Source organism: Nyctereutes procyonoides, unplaced genomic scaffold, assembly GCF_905146905.1.
Source record: "Nyctereutes procyonoides isolate TBG_1078 unplaced genomic scaffold, NYPRO_anot_genome, whole genome shotgun sequence".
Classification (NCBI taxonomy): domain Eukaryota; kingdom Metazoa; phylum Chordata; class Mammalia; order Carnivora; family Canidae; genus Nyctereutes; species Nyctereutes procyonoides.
Genome location: NW_026575141.1, coordinates 18326399 through 18341267, shown reverse-complemented (window position 1 = coordinate 18341267; position 14869 = coordinate 18326399). Strand labels below are relative to the sequence as shown.

General features: G+C 42.3%; 1 protein-coding gene and 1 pseudogene across 1 annotated transcript in view; one reads left to right on the top strand and one right to left on the bottom strand.

Moving 5' to 3' along the window:
- Nucleotides 1-795: 795 nt before the first annotated feature.
- LOC129498098 (transmembrane protein 258-like) lies at nt 796-1034 on the bottom strand (annotated as a pseudogene).
- A 2668-nt stretch (nt 1035-3702) lies between these two features.
- Nucleotides 3703-14869, top strand: part of PON2 (paraoxonase 2) — a 28088-nt gene continuing 16921 nt past the window's right edge. Inside the window, exons 1-2 of the mRNA XM_055307582.1 lie at nt 3703-3849; nt 12923-12993. Of these exons, the coding sequence (XP_055163557.1) occupies nt 3776-3849; nt 12923-12993 (145 nt within the window). The 5' untranslated portion in view covers nt 3703-3775. The remainder of the gene's footprint in view (nt 3850-12922; nt 12994-14869) is intronic.

Sequence of the window (14869 nt, the reverse complement as noted above, 5' to 3'; positions counted from 1 at the left end):
TGTTTTTATTTGACAATTAATAAAATATATATCAAGGGTGGAAATGGGGTCTTGATATGAATTTTCTAATATTGGATTCTGGCGTCACCATTTTCAAGGTGTGTGACTTTGGGTAAGATACTTAAACTCTGTAGCCTTTATAACCTCTATACTAATAGTATCTGATTCAAATGGTTCTTATGGAGATTAAAGTGTGTGGAAGAGGAGATGTTCAGTAAATAAGAGCTGTGATTGATACTCTGAAAGAAGTTGCCTGCATGGTTCATTTGTAGGTAAGTGGAGACATTACTGCTGTTAGACAAGAAACATGCATGTATTTCCTAGAATGGGGGAAATGTGTCTTTACTTTTTTCCATAGAGTTCAGGCCATACAGAGTCAGCTTCTGAAGAAGATTGAAAGTTTTTGTCTCTGGTCTTGCCAACTTTTCTCTGTCCCATTGTTTTCTACCCCTCTGTCCTCTCTCTCCAGGGTCCTACTGCTCCTGGAAGAAAGGGAGCAAATCCTACAGCCCTCTGTAGAAATAGGCTTGGGTCTAGTGGGAATAGGTGGGCACTCTTTTTGACTTTCAGTATTATCTTACAATTTATTTATCCATATGTCATAGCAATTGGGTCATGCCTTGACCCAACTGAATAAGCTTACTTATTTTATTTTATTTTATTTTATTTTATTTTTTATGGTCACACATCTGCCTTTATTGGGAGCAGCAGGTGGGACACTTCCAGCAATAGTAAAAAAATTAATTTACAAAAGCAGGGGTTCAGTGAAGCCACCTGGCTGGAACCCTTGGGAGCTCATACGTAGATGCCAACCCAGAGCAGCAGAAAGAGGACTCCAAAGCCCATGAAGACTGAGGCCACCAAGGAGATGAGGAGCTCTTTGTAGATGTCCCGAGTATACTTGGTGGAGGTGACCTCATAAATGAAGAACCAGGCAGTAAAGAACATGCCAGTTGCCAATAGCACTCTGTCAGATGGGGGAAGATGGCAGGGTTCACTGGGCTGGTATATTGGCTCATGGCCTTGAGCTCCATTTCACCAGGTCATCCACCGCTCTGCCACCAGAATAACATGTTGGCAGGAGCTGCTTACTCATTTTAAACTTGAGTTCCATTACTGAACCACAAATTATATTGTATTTTGTATTGGGGTGTTTTTGATCTCTACAAAAAGTGAGTTCATAGTGTTCAACCTAATCACCGAAGAATGATAATTTGTTAACTATAAATATTAAAATGTGTTTGTACAACTATTTTTCTGTTACTGTATTTTTACATTTTTTAACATATTTGGATTCTCAAAAAGATGACTTGGGTTGGAGGTAGATCTCCTTTGCTCTATGAGAAGCCATAGAGTAGAGCCATCTATAAAGCAATACTTTCTTTTACTAACAATAATTATTCTTTATAATATCTCCTCAACGTATTTTTGTGTTAAAAGATCTGCCCCCCCCCCTTTTAAAAGAAAGGTAAGGAGAGAGAGAAAAATAAAAGGCATACTGAGGGGATCACACAGTATATAAAATGACAATAATCATGAGCCACCTATTTCACAAATTACCAGGGACATTACACATGATAATAGAGGCAAAGAACTTTAAAGAGTTAAAAGTACAATCATGAAAGGCAGTCCACTTACAGTGTGCTCCAAAGACCATTTTCAATCTGTGAACTCTTTGTTTCTGGTCCATGGTGAGATAAATATGAAAATTTGAAAGCAAGCATTTAGAAACTGTTATAGAAATTTGACAAAGTAATTTTACATCTGTTGAATCAAATAATAAAAGATTTGGGCTTGTATTCTGTATGTCTGATTTTTTACTTCATTTCTAGTAATTATTTTCATTGTGCTTCACAAAGGCAAAGAAAAACCTGTCCTTCACTACACATAGTTTGTGAAGCATTGATAAAAGGTATTATTATTTCTGAGATTTTACTTAAGAACCATTAAATTTCTAATTATAAACTAGTTACATGTCATTATTTGAGAAACACTGTTTCATACCAAGTGTAAAGAGTTGCCAGCATACAAACAAGTCCAGAACAAGTTTGTTTCGTGTTGGGTAACTTGGTATTTAAGAGTTAGAAACCATTTATCCCACGAAATAACATAAACCTGGGGTTATGCTCTCAGTGTAGCCCAGAAATCCCAGTTATCTCAAAAAATTGCTAAGCTATACTATAGAATTTGATAACAGATATATACTGTAGCCTTCAATAACCTGTCTTCTCCCTCTTCCAACAATGAAAAAGAGAGACTTCTGATTTCCAAATCAGAAAATCTCTCCCTTCCCCATCTGCCCTGAGAAATGGCGATTCCTAGCCCTAGCAGGATCAGTGGTGGGGATAGAGTAAGAAGGGGGCTACTTCTGCAGAAACTGTTTCAGAAGCAACACTAAGGAAAAAAAGAATGGAGTTAAATAGTACTCTTCACACGAGTGACTAGGGAATTAGGAGATGGGGCTTGAGGCAACTCACTGGTTATGTTAATAATGTGAAACTAAAGTTTCTTCAAGATTCTCTGAGATTATGTTGGTTTTGCTGACCTTGAAAGCCCTGGTTCTTTACCACAAACACCTCCGCCCTACACTCTGGGGTGTTCTCCCCTTGGTGGCCCAGCACCAAATCTGGTCTAGGCTTCATCCTGAATTGAGATTTGTCCCTACCAGAGGGACCATGACACAGAAAGGTTCTTTCAAAAGACAGCTGTTTATCTCTCTACCATTCAGCATAACCTAATATCCCTTAGGACTGAATCAGAGATACACACAGAAGCAAAAGGGATGTGTTTTTGGCAAGCGGGGCAGAGGAGGGGGAGGGGGATGAGAAACTAGAATCTGCTTTTATTTACTGATGTTTGTTGAAAACTGGCAATTGTCAGGCCTCCAGGGTGGCAAATAAATACTGTGAACCAGTAGAAGCTTATTTCCGACATACTCATTTGTTGTAACTGTCTCAATCTTAATGACTTAGCTTTCCCTCTTAACATTTTTTTTTCCTTTTTTTTTTTTAAAAAAAAGATTTCACTCATTTATTCATGAAAGACACAAAGAGAGAGAGAGGCAGAGACACAGGCAGAGGGAGAAGCAGGCTACATGCAAGGAGCCCGACGTGGGACTGGATCCCGGGTCTCCAGGATCAGGCCCTGGGCCTAAGGCAGACGCTAAACCGCTGAGCCACCCAGGCTGCCTTTTTTTTCTTTCTTTATTCATGTTATGGCTGTTGAAGTAAAAGAAAACAACCCCCACCCCCCACCCCTGCTCTTATTCCCATGAGCTGAGCTGAGATCAAAAATAGGGTCTACGTCTTGAGGCCTCTGGTCTGGATGAAGCCTTACGGGGAGCAGAGCGTCTACACCTTGTTATATAAGGTAGCTGGTTCCAACCTGCGTTATTTACAAGAGAGAATCCGGAATCTTTTCCTGTAGCGAAAAAGAGTCTCGGAAACTTTATCTAGAAGTTTCTTCCAGGCCCAGGGAGCAGGGACGGTCGGTGGAGACGAGGAGGGGCGGGCTCCGCGGGCTGCTCGCGGCTCCTGGGGGCGCCCGTCGGGGCGAGGCGGGGAAGGGGTCCAGGTGCGCGCCCGAGCCTCCGCGGGGCGTCCGGGGCCGGCGCCTGGGTGAGCCCGCGGTGACAAAGGCCAAGGGCCGGGCCGGGGCCGGGGCCGGGGCCGGGGCGGGGCCGGGGCCGGGGCGGAGCGCGGCCTGAGCGGGGAGGCGGGCGCCGCGCGCAGGGCTCCCCGACCCGCGCCAGCGAGGCGGCGCCGGCTCCCGCGCCATGGGGCGGCTGCTGGCCGTGGGCTTGCTGGGGATAGCGCTGGCGCTCCTGGGCGAGAGGCTCCTGGCGCTCAGGTAGGTGGGGGGCCCCGAGCCGTCGGCGCGCGGCCTGGCCGGGGCGCGGGGCGGGGGGCGCGGGGGGCGGAGGGGGCCGGAGGGGGGCGGAGGGGGGCGGAGGGGGGCGGGCTCCCCGAGCGGCCCCCGCCCCGGGGCCCCCAGGCCCGGCCGGCCCGGGCTGCGGGGGAGGGCGCAGGCCGAGCCGGGAATCTCGAGCTGCGGGCGGGGAGCCCCGAGTGCTGGCAGCGCCGCAGCTCGGTGCACACCTGGCCCCCGCGCCCGGCTCCTGGCCCCCGCGCCCGGCTCCTGGCCCCCGCGCCCCGCACCGGGTGGGCCGGCGCTGCAGACTTCCCGGGAAGTGGAGGCGCCCTTGCAGCCTCGCAGGGTTCTTTTCCACCCGGTTGGACCAGCGGGTGCTTTGCAGTTGCAAACCCAGCGCTTCAGCTTTGTTAGCAGAACTAGTATTACTCGTGCACCGAACCTTTAGTTATAAAGATTTGTTTCAGATCTTGGGGGCTGCTGTGCTGCTCTTTGCTGCCCAGACCAGTCGCCGTCGGTAATAGAGCTGCTCACCATCCCTTCCCCCGCGTAGTTGGAGAAACTTTTCAACTTTCTAATCTTGGCGCTGTGGAGATCGAAGTGACTCGAGATCCTCAGCTACTGTTCTTACATCACTTCCTTATTTATGGCCACTAGGGAACCCTGGGGCCGGAATGTCAGACAGCATGAGCCTGGTCCATCTCCCAGTTTAATTGTGAGGAAAACCGCGGATGCGTGGACATATTAACCAACTCAAATTTTAGAAGCCTCCTGCAAAAGGATTCCAGAAATAGTGAGCACCTTCTGTGTATGGTGTGCCCTCCTAGACCCCTGTAATGGAGTGAGGCACGGTCCTTAATCTCTAAATTCACTCTATGCCAGGGGAGGAGAGAAATAAAACAAATATATCCATTAGGATGTCCAGACCAGGGACAAACCAACCCCTACAGGCTTAAGGGGAAAGATTCCAGCCCCTGAAGGTGGCATTCAGGAGGAAGAGACTATTTGACGTTAGCCTTGAAGGATCAGTGAAACACATATGGGGTCATTCCAGATGAAAAGTGCAGCCCCAACAGAGGGGAAAGGTGGTGAAGTTTGGAGACTAGCTGTAGACCAGCTTGAGGGGAGCATAAAGTTAAGGGATGAGAAGAGTCAGGGTTGGGGAAAAGGTGGGTCTTGAGGTGGTTAATTAGAAGTTCAAGAATTGGGGCCTGCTTTGATAGGCAAGGCAGAACTATTGATGTTTGTGTATGTGTGTTTAAATAGGAATCATATAAAATACAATCAGTTGCTGTGCTATAAAGCAGAATTAATTGCGCTGCTGTAGAGATGAAGCTGGAAGGACGGATTGGAAGAGAGCAGTAGTTCTCCATCCTGGCTGTACCTTAGCATCTCCTGGTAGGCTGATGTCTGGGCTGGACCCCTAGAGATTCATATCCAGCTGGTCTGTGTGGGGCCCTGGGGATGAGTGTTTTTTATTTTTAAAAATTCTCCTTATAATTGTAATATGCAGTTACAATTGAGAAGTAGTAGAACAGAGAGTGAATAGACGTGGGGAAACTCGTTAAGGTAGTTGCAGTAGTTTGGAGAGAATAACAGGACAGGGGCCCATACTCTGGAGCCTCACTGAGAAAGGGGGACATCAAAGGTGATACCAGGGCTTCTGTCTCTACCGTCCTGGAGCTGGAGCTTCATCTGCTGATAGAGGGATGCAAGTAGGAGGAACACATGTGGTGGAGGAAGGATTGCTTACTGGTAGAAAATGGACATGCTGACCTTAATTTTCCTGTTACGTAAATACCCAAACCTGCTCTGCAGAACGTTCTTGAGATGGATGATTTTGTACGACTGTCCAACTTTCAGTTTCAAAGGTGATACCACTAAAATGTACAAGCTCATTAAATTTCCCTAAAGTCCAAACCACCCGTATTCCCACAAGTTGAAGTTTTCCCAAATAATGGTTTCTTCTTCTTAATAATCTTCAAGTTTTAAATTTAAGTCCCTTTAAATGGTAATTGTAGTTGCAAAACCAAGAAAAAGTAAATAAGGCTTATTTACATAGAATGTACCTTATAGGTAATTCACAATTTAATGCGTCTTTTCTTTATAAAGATTTGACCGCAATACATTTTACTGAGCAGTGACTTTCTAGGTCACTAGATCTAACTTCATTGGATAGTTGGAGTCCCAAATCAGTTGATGTGAGAACATTAGGATATGTGATAGGTGGCTAGATGCAGCAAACAAAAATGCAGGATGCCCAGTTAAATGCGAATTTCAGATAACCAACAAATCATTTTGTTATATAAGCATATCCCATTGCAATATTGGGGCATAATTGTACTAAAATATCATTCTTTATTTGAAATTCAAATTTTGGCGTCTTGTATTTTATCTGGTAACCTTGTGATTGTGGAATATCAAGTGCCTGCTGTTTACAGGGTTATAGGTGGAGTGCTCAAATGCATAGCATCTCTCCTTTTACACCCTAGGGTCTATTTTGAAAAGCAGCATGTTCCTACTTCCCCATAAGGAAAGGCTCTTCAAAAAACAGGCTGGTTTTTGAAATAGGTTTCCTCGCTATTTCATTTTTTTAAAAAGATTTTATTTATTTATTCATGAGAGACACACACACACAGAGAGAAAGGGGGGCAGAGACACAGGCAGAGGGAGAAGCAGGCTCCATCTCCACGCAGGGAGCCCGATGGGGGACTCCATCCCGGGTCTCCAGGATCACACCCTGGGCTGAAAGTAGTGCTAAACTGCTGAGCCATCAGGGCTGCCCCCTGCTATTTCATTATTCTATTTTTAGAGATGGCACTTTGTACTTAGGCACTCAAGTTGTTTCTCTCCCCCAGGGTATTCACTTAAACTTCAATTTGAATTTCAGATAAATAATGGATAATGAATATTTTTTTAGTATAAGTATATCCCAGATGGATAAATGGAATCAAAGCCATCTCTTTCCTTCTGGACTGTAACTGGCTAAAGTTCTCAGGGGAGGATGGCATATTACACCCAAGTTTTCCACTCCTCCCAAGTTGAGCAATAAAGGGGAAAATAGAACTACGCAAATATCCCCAAGCCAGTTGCTACCTGTTGCAAAGTACACACCCTTGGATGAATCATGAGGCTTGAGTACATCAGAGACCCACGCATGAGCAGGAATCCCTAAACAGGCATCTGAACATTCTGCCTTTTGCGTGATAGATTTTATGACAGTTACACCAAAAAGCCATCCAGACTGCTTTTGAACACTTCTGCAAGGTCAGGCTTTATTTTTTAACTACCATCTTCCCTACCATGTATTGTGTGACTACTGTGTGCTGATCATTGTGTCAAAAGTGTCAAACGTTCTTTAATATTAAGCCAAAATGTACATTTAAAAAAATATATATATTTTTTTACTTATTGAGAGAGAGAGAGCAAGGGGGAGATGCAGAGGGAGAGAGAGAGAGAATCTCAAGCAGACTTCTTGCTGAGTGTGGAACCCCATGTGGGGCTCGATCCCACAACAGATACCATGACCTGAGCCAAAATCAGGAGTGAGGTGCTTAACCACCCAGGTGTCCCTAAGCCAAAATATACATACATGTACTGACATTTGGAAAGAAAGCCTTTTACATTTATGCCTTCATTCTGCAATAATGTCTTCCTTTCTGTATTAGACATGTTAAAACTGAGGCTGGAGGAGGTCAACTAGTTATTTCAGCAGGTAATTGGTGCTGAACCTATACTCCAAACCAAGTCTTCTGGATGCCCCAATTTCCTCACTGCCTCTTAGCTTTCCTGCCTTTGGAGCAAATTCCAGCCTAAGATGCTTACTCACAAATTCTTAGCTACTAAGTACTAAAAGCATTACAGGGGCCCAAGGGGTGAATTCCAATGGGTTTTTCAAGTCTGTATATAAAAGATAAAGCCCCCGTTTGCCTATATTTAAGTCTGTACTTAAAAGATAAAGCCCCACAAGTAGTTTGTAAATTCAGAGGCCATGAAATATGGAACAAAGCCATGCCAGGTAGTAACACTGTGTTCCTAGTTTGCTGAAGATGAGGCAACATAATAACTAATTGCCCCTCTCCTCCCACTCTGTATGGATAATGCTGTCTCCTGAGTAAAAGAAATGGAAATTGAGGGGCACCTGGGTGGCTCAGTTGGCTGGGCACCTGCCTTCAGCTCAGGTCATGAACCCAGGGTCCTGTGATCGAGCCCCACAAAGGGCTCTCTGTTCAGCAGAGAATCTGTTTCTCCCTCTTCCTCTGGCCCCTCCCTCTGCTCTTGCTCTCACTCTCTCAAATAAATAAATAAAATCTTTTTAAAAAAACATTTAAAAAATAGAAATTGATTTCATGGTCATGACTATTGGCTAAGGGTTCATGCTTGTGGCTAGATAGCCTGAATTCATTTCTTAGCTCCATTGTTTACCTGGGTTCTTGGCTTTTTATTTCACCTTTCTGTACCTCAGTGTCCTAACCTGTAGGATGAGAATATTAATACTACACACTCCATAGTGGGGCCATGAAAAATAAAAGAGTTCATTCTTGTAAAGTGCTAAAACAACACCAAATATATAGTAAGCGTTCAGTGAAAGTTACCTGTAATGACAATGTGCAAACAGGGGCCCTTAGACTTTTGTGACATAGATCTGTTTGGCAGTCTGTTAAAGCCTTGGCTTCTTAGCATTATGCTTTTATTTTATTTAAATTTTTTTTGTGTGTACATGTGGTGCTCCTCGTTTGTTTTTGTTTTGTTTTTATTTTAATTCCATTTGTTAACATACAATGTTATATTAGGCTCAAGTGTACAATATAGTGATTCAGCACTTCCATACATCACCCTGTACTCCTCAAGATAAGTGCCCTCCTTAATCCCCATCACCTATCTCATCCCCCTCCCCCCAACCTCCCTCTGGTAACCATCAGTTTGTTCTCTCTAATTAACATTTTATTTTTTATTTCTCTCTCTTCCTCCCTCTTTCTCCCTCCTTTGCTCATTTGTTTTTTTTTTCCTTAAACTCCACATATGAGTGAAGTCATATGGTATTTGTCTTTCTCTGACTTATTTCACTTAGCATAGTACCCTCTAGCTCCATCTATGTCATTGCAAATGGCAAGATTTCATTCTTTTTTATGGCTGAATGCTGTTCTATGTTATATATATATACCACATGTTCTTTATCTATTGATCAGTTGATGGACCCTTGGTCAACATCATGTTTTTAAATGCATAAAATAAAATACACAGGATTCCAAGACAAAATTAAATACTATTTGAGTTAATACTAATTTATATACTTTAATACCATTACCAACCTATTTTTAAAATCTAATGTAAGATATAATAACATAGGCTTCTTAATTAAAGCCTTAAATAGATATAAAGGTAGTTAAATATGTAGCTATAGATATTTTGAAGTAGTGGTGAGTATAAATGATATTTTGAGATATTTACTATAACTGAAATGTGATATTTACTATAACAGTATCTGCGATTTCTGTTTTGACAGAGGGACACAGATGCTGCTAATAGAAAGTTCTGTGGTTTCTTGCCTGCACTCATCATCAGAGGAAATGCTTAATTTCAGAAGGTTTAAATAAAGATGTATTTTTCCCCCATCCATGTTCACGGATCCCTGAATTTTACCCATGGACTCTTTGAAGGTCACTGGACCCCAAGATGAGGAAACTTGATGTACATGTGTCTGGTGGATGTCATTGGGGAAATGATTGCTGGCTCAGTTGAAGGAAGACAGTGTATTTTTTTAAAAGATTTTATTTATTTGTTCATGATAGACACACAGAGAGAGGCAGAGACATAGGCAGAGGGAGAAGCAGGCTCCATGCAGGGACCAGATGTGAGACTCCATACCAGGACCCTGGAATCACACCCTGAGCCGAAGGCAGACGTTCAACCCCTGAGCCACTCAGGTGCACCAGGGACACAATGTATTTGCTTTGTTGTATTATACCTATCACATAGTTATGACTCAAAGGAAAATAACCAACTTTTAATGAAAAAGAAGAGGAAAGTGAGAAAAGCAAAGGGAACCCAGAGCAGTAGTGGTTGCCTGGAATGTTGTGTGTGAGGATGGCTATGGATTAAAGGGAAAGAATGCTGGGATTGATTAGCAATGTCTGCATGACAGCAGACAGCTGTCTCTGACCTAGTATATTCATAAGCAGGCTATGGACATAAGTGGTAGGAAGCAAGTAGGCTGTGCCAAAATGTCACTTATTTGTGTTTGTACCATTTACTTATTTATTTTTAATTTGGCCTGAATTAACTAGCATTTAGGCTTATTGATGTACTAGCCCAAAGATGTTTGTGTAGCTTTCTCTTGTATATTCCCCCAAACTTCTTAATTCTATTAACAGTTAAGAGTGCTTTCAGCCTCAAGTAACATACCTCAATTATACTTCAATTAATTATAACATATACAAATATAAGGCTTATTTTTCTCACATGATAAAAACTTTGTAGGAGAGTCATTCTACAGCTTGTCCCTTAAGCCCATGATCATATCAAAAAATTAGGTTCTTATAGTTTTGTCCTTCAATCCTTCACTTTTGGCTTTCTGTCTTCAATCTTGTCATGTTAAGGCTGCTGAATGATTGTTACAGTCCTGAGCATGGCATGTGTGGTCAAATCATGAAGAGAGAAGGGGTGACTCCAGTTAGCACTATTCTTGTATCTGCCTTTTTTATCAGGAACAAAAATCTTTCTCCAAAGCCCAAGTCATAGGATTGCCCCTAAGTATAAAGGAGGCTGGGAAAGCAAATATTTGGCTTGTCTCTCTCTGCAATGGAAAGGAGCAAGGAAGAAAGGAAGTGAGAATGGCTTTAGGTTTGTCGCTAATAGGGCCTACCACCCTGGAATACAGAAGTTCAGTAATGAATAGGGAACTGGTACTTCTACCAGGTAAAAAGCCGAGCAGTTTTCCACTGAATGAATTTGAAAGTCTCGATGGGTCACAAAGGTTGGAAGCAAAATCCCATCTGTCTTTTATTATAAAAGAAAGAAAGAAAAAATGACCTGGTTAACCAGAATTTATGCACAGCCCATGTGTAATTCTCGTTTGAATAGTCGGCAGTCTGTGTATTTAGAGATGATATTGTACAACTTAACTAGTTGATGAAGATTGCCCTATTAGCAGTGTGTAATTATCAGTCATCTTTGCAGATCTAAGTTGACTCTAAAAAATAACCCATATTAAACCATTTAAACACATCTGAATTTTATTTTATCCATATAATTTATCTTTGAAAATGGTAGATGACAATTCTCATTATCTATTTTTATATCGTTAAATGGGCATAATAGTAGGTTGTATGAAAGTGACACCCAAACCAATGCATGATACAGAAACTTGATGAAACCATAGCTGGAACCTACTGACATATCTCCATTCTGGAGTCATGCAGTGTCCACTGAACCTGGGAGGTCAACTAGCCTCATCCTTATTTTATGCATAAAGAAGACTGAAGCCCATAGAGAGTCAAATCAGGTAGCTTTGCTGCTAAGACAGAAACACAGATCTCTTCACTCTTTTTGAGAAAAATACCAGAGTGGGTTAGAGCACTGCTTCTGGAAGGTTTTTCCCAGCAGGTGCCAGACCTCAGCAAAGTTCCTTCACCTCTGAGTCACTTTCCTCATCCCTAAAGCAGGGACAGTGGTACGTACTTAGGGTTGTTTCTACAATTAAATGAAGTCATTCAGCCTACCACATTAGGTGAAATATACATATTTCTGTCCTCCCCCCCCCCTTTAAATCACTCCTGGGACTTGTAAATGTGAGATTTATGGTCTTTTTTTATTGCTTTACTTTTAAAGACTTATTTTTAATTTTTATTATGCCTGTATATTTTACATATTTATTTTATTCACTTTAATTTTTATTTTGTTGCCTTATTGCTATATTGTTTCGAGAAATTTTGACACTATTTGAATTATACAATTTGAAGTAACACACTGATGAACATTTTAGTTAGAGACTTTATATACAGACTTTATATACGAGATATGAGTTGCCAAAATATATAGTCGCTACCACCTGTTCATAATTCTGGGTTAGGTAGGCCTCCGCCTTCTTCCACATTCCTGAGACTGGTAACCTTCCCTAAATCCTGTGTCTAGAAGTCAGACGCTGTCAGTGATATGAAAAGGAGAGGGACAAGCGGCAAATTGTCAGTTTTATCTCTTAAATGTGTGGTATGTGTGACTCACTTTGAAGAAATGTAAACTAGTCTGTGAGCATTATGATTATTAATGACTGTAGAGAACAGAAAGAGAAGGTGAGAGAGAGCTAGGGACGAGAAGGGAAGGCCTACAACATGTGGCTTCTAAAGAAGAGTTCCCAGATGCGTTTGGCCAGACTGCTTTGTGGTCCTCTTCCGGGCCCGGGGGTGGGGAAGATATTGTATTACAGTTCACCATCTCCTCATTATTTCTGCACTTTTACTCTTTGTGAAACAACAGCATGTACTTTTGTTACAGTAGTTGGTGTTCTCCAAAGTTCTCACCCAATAAATGTTGTGATGGGGGCAGGACCTCCTCCATGTATTTCTTAATGGCTGTTTGTGGGGTATCTTTTGTGTGCCTGGCTCTGAACCCACATCCTCTCTCGGCCTCCTGTCAGGCACTGTGTCATTTTGCAGAGGGCCTGGGTGTTTTTTGGCTCCTTTGGGCCCTCGGGAGGGAGACAGGGCTTCTGGTTCTACATCTGGAGCTCTTCCCGTAACACCAGAGCCGTGAGAAATGTGACCTGGTGGTGCCGTGTTTGTATTTGCATTGGAACTTGCATTGCAAGTTTTATTTGTTGAGTTATTGGCTTTCTTTTATGACCCACATTCACATATAGAACTTTGTGATATGCATTTTTATTTTAACTTCATTTCTGGTGCGATTTTATGTTCCTACCCTTGTTTTTCTATCTTCTCTTTTATCTGCTTTAGATTTATGCTGTGTTTTATGTATTGCTGTAAGCCTCTTTAAACCCTGTCTGCAACAAAGCAAGGAATACATAAACAGATAGATTTTTTTTTTTTTTAAACAGGAATCGACTTAAAGCCTCCAGAGAAGTAGAATCTGTAGACCTTCCAAACTGCCACCTCATTAAAGGAATCGGTAAGTATGAGAAAATGCTGGCTATACACCCTACATCATTTGGCCACAAACACAAAAAAACTCATTAACAGTATTTTGGCATGCCACTAGTGTTTATCAGAGGAAAAATCACATTAAATCAACAAAAACCTCTTCAGTCAATCTTTTTTTGATCTCATGCACCTGTATTTCTTCTCTTTCTCACTCTTGCTGCAATTTGTTAATTATTTGTGTAATCTTATGTTTATTGTTTGATTTCTTGCTTGTTTAGTGACGTTTCTGAACCAGTTTTATAAAGTCTGTATCTTCACTGTGTGGCCCCTGGAAGTGGTGCTCTGACAGCGTAGCAGTCAGCTAGTGAAGGTGTGAGAAGGAAGAGAAGTAACAAAATGGAAAATAAAAATCTGTCAACAAAAATCTCCATCCCTATAGAAATAACTCTAGAGATAAAGTTTTTCTTTCCAGCTCAAAGGCAAGCAAACATATGCACACATACATATTTTTCACAAATGGCATCTTATTGTAAGATTATATTCTACAACCTGCTTATTCCAAATGCAGTGTGAACAGCTTCCCACGTCAACACATGTAGGTCTACCTCAATCTTTTTAATGTTTGCAGGTACCAGGATTTATTTAATCATTTCCCTCCTAATGCACATTCGGATGGTTGTAGTTTTTTTGCAACTACAAACAAATCAGTGACCATCATTGTACATAGAGCTCTTGTATATCTTTAGGGTGAATTCTTAAATCTTTATTTATTTTTTTATTTGTTTATGATAGTCACAGAGAGAGAGAGAGAGGCAGAGACACAGGCAGAGCGAGAAGCAGGCTCCATGCACCGGAAGCCCGACGTGGGATTCGATCCGGGATGGGATCCCCAGGATCTCGCCCGGGGCCAAAGGCAGGCGCCAAACCGCTGCGCCACCCAGGGATCCCTTTAGGGTGAATTCTTAATAGTGAGATTGTCGTTCAGTTAGCATATCTGTTTAAAGTTTTGATAGTTGGGCCGCCTGAGTGGTTCAGTTGGTTGGGGGTCCAACTCTTAGTTTCATCTCAGGTCATGATCTCAGGGTTGAGGGATCAAACCCCAAACTGGGCTCCACTCTGAGTGTGGAGCCTGCTTGGGATTATCTTCCCCTCTCTCCCCACTCACGTGTTTGTGTGTGTGTGTGTGTGTGTGTGTGTGTGAGCATGTGCGCAAGTGCATGCACCCGTGGATACACTCTTCCTCCCTCTCTCTAAAAAAATAAATAAATAAATATTAAAAAATATTAAAAATTTTAGCCATTGTTATGTTGCCCTGGAGTTGGCAATGCTAATAAACTCAGTAGCTCATATTTATAAGCATATTTACCACAGACAGGGCTCAAAATGCTCTTTGAGCAAAAACAAACTAGTGATCCTCTGCTGGATCACATGCAAGAAGGCTTCATTTTCATGAAACCTATCAGTTTTCAGAGCAGCCTTCTCTTCTTCAAACTTTCTTTTTGGTTCTGTTTCTTGCCTCTTCTTTAAACATCTGTTTTTTATGTGCCCTGTCTACTATTTTCTATTGCTACTTTGATACTTTTTCCCAGTCCTATCTCCCTAGGCCTAGATTCCTTGACTTCTTTCTCCTGAAGCTTCTTCTCTTTGTTACTGTGGCCCACACACTTAGCAGGAGGATACAAACTCAGTATCAAATACCAGACAGTCTAGATCTGCGCTGGATAAGGCAGACTGTTCTAGAAATAAGGTTATCTGGAGTCGGAAGAAACTCTGCCACTCTATCCTGCCTTCTGATTGCAATCATGAAGAGCCCTCTCAAAACTGGCCACAAAGCAAAAGCCAGATGGCGTCTGTGAGGGATGTTGTACAAGGTTGGGAGGTTGAGTCAGTGATCTTGAAGGTTA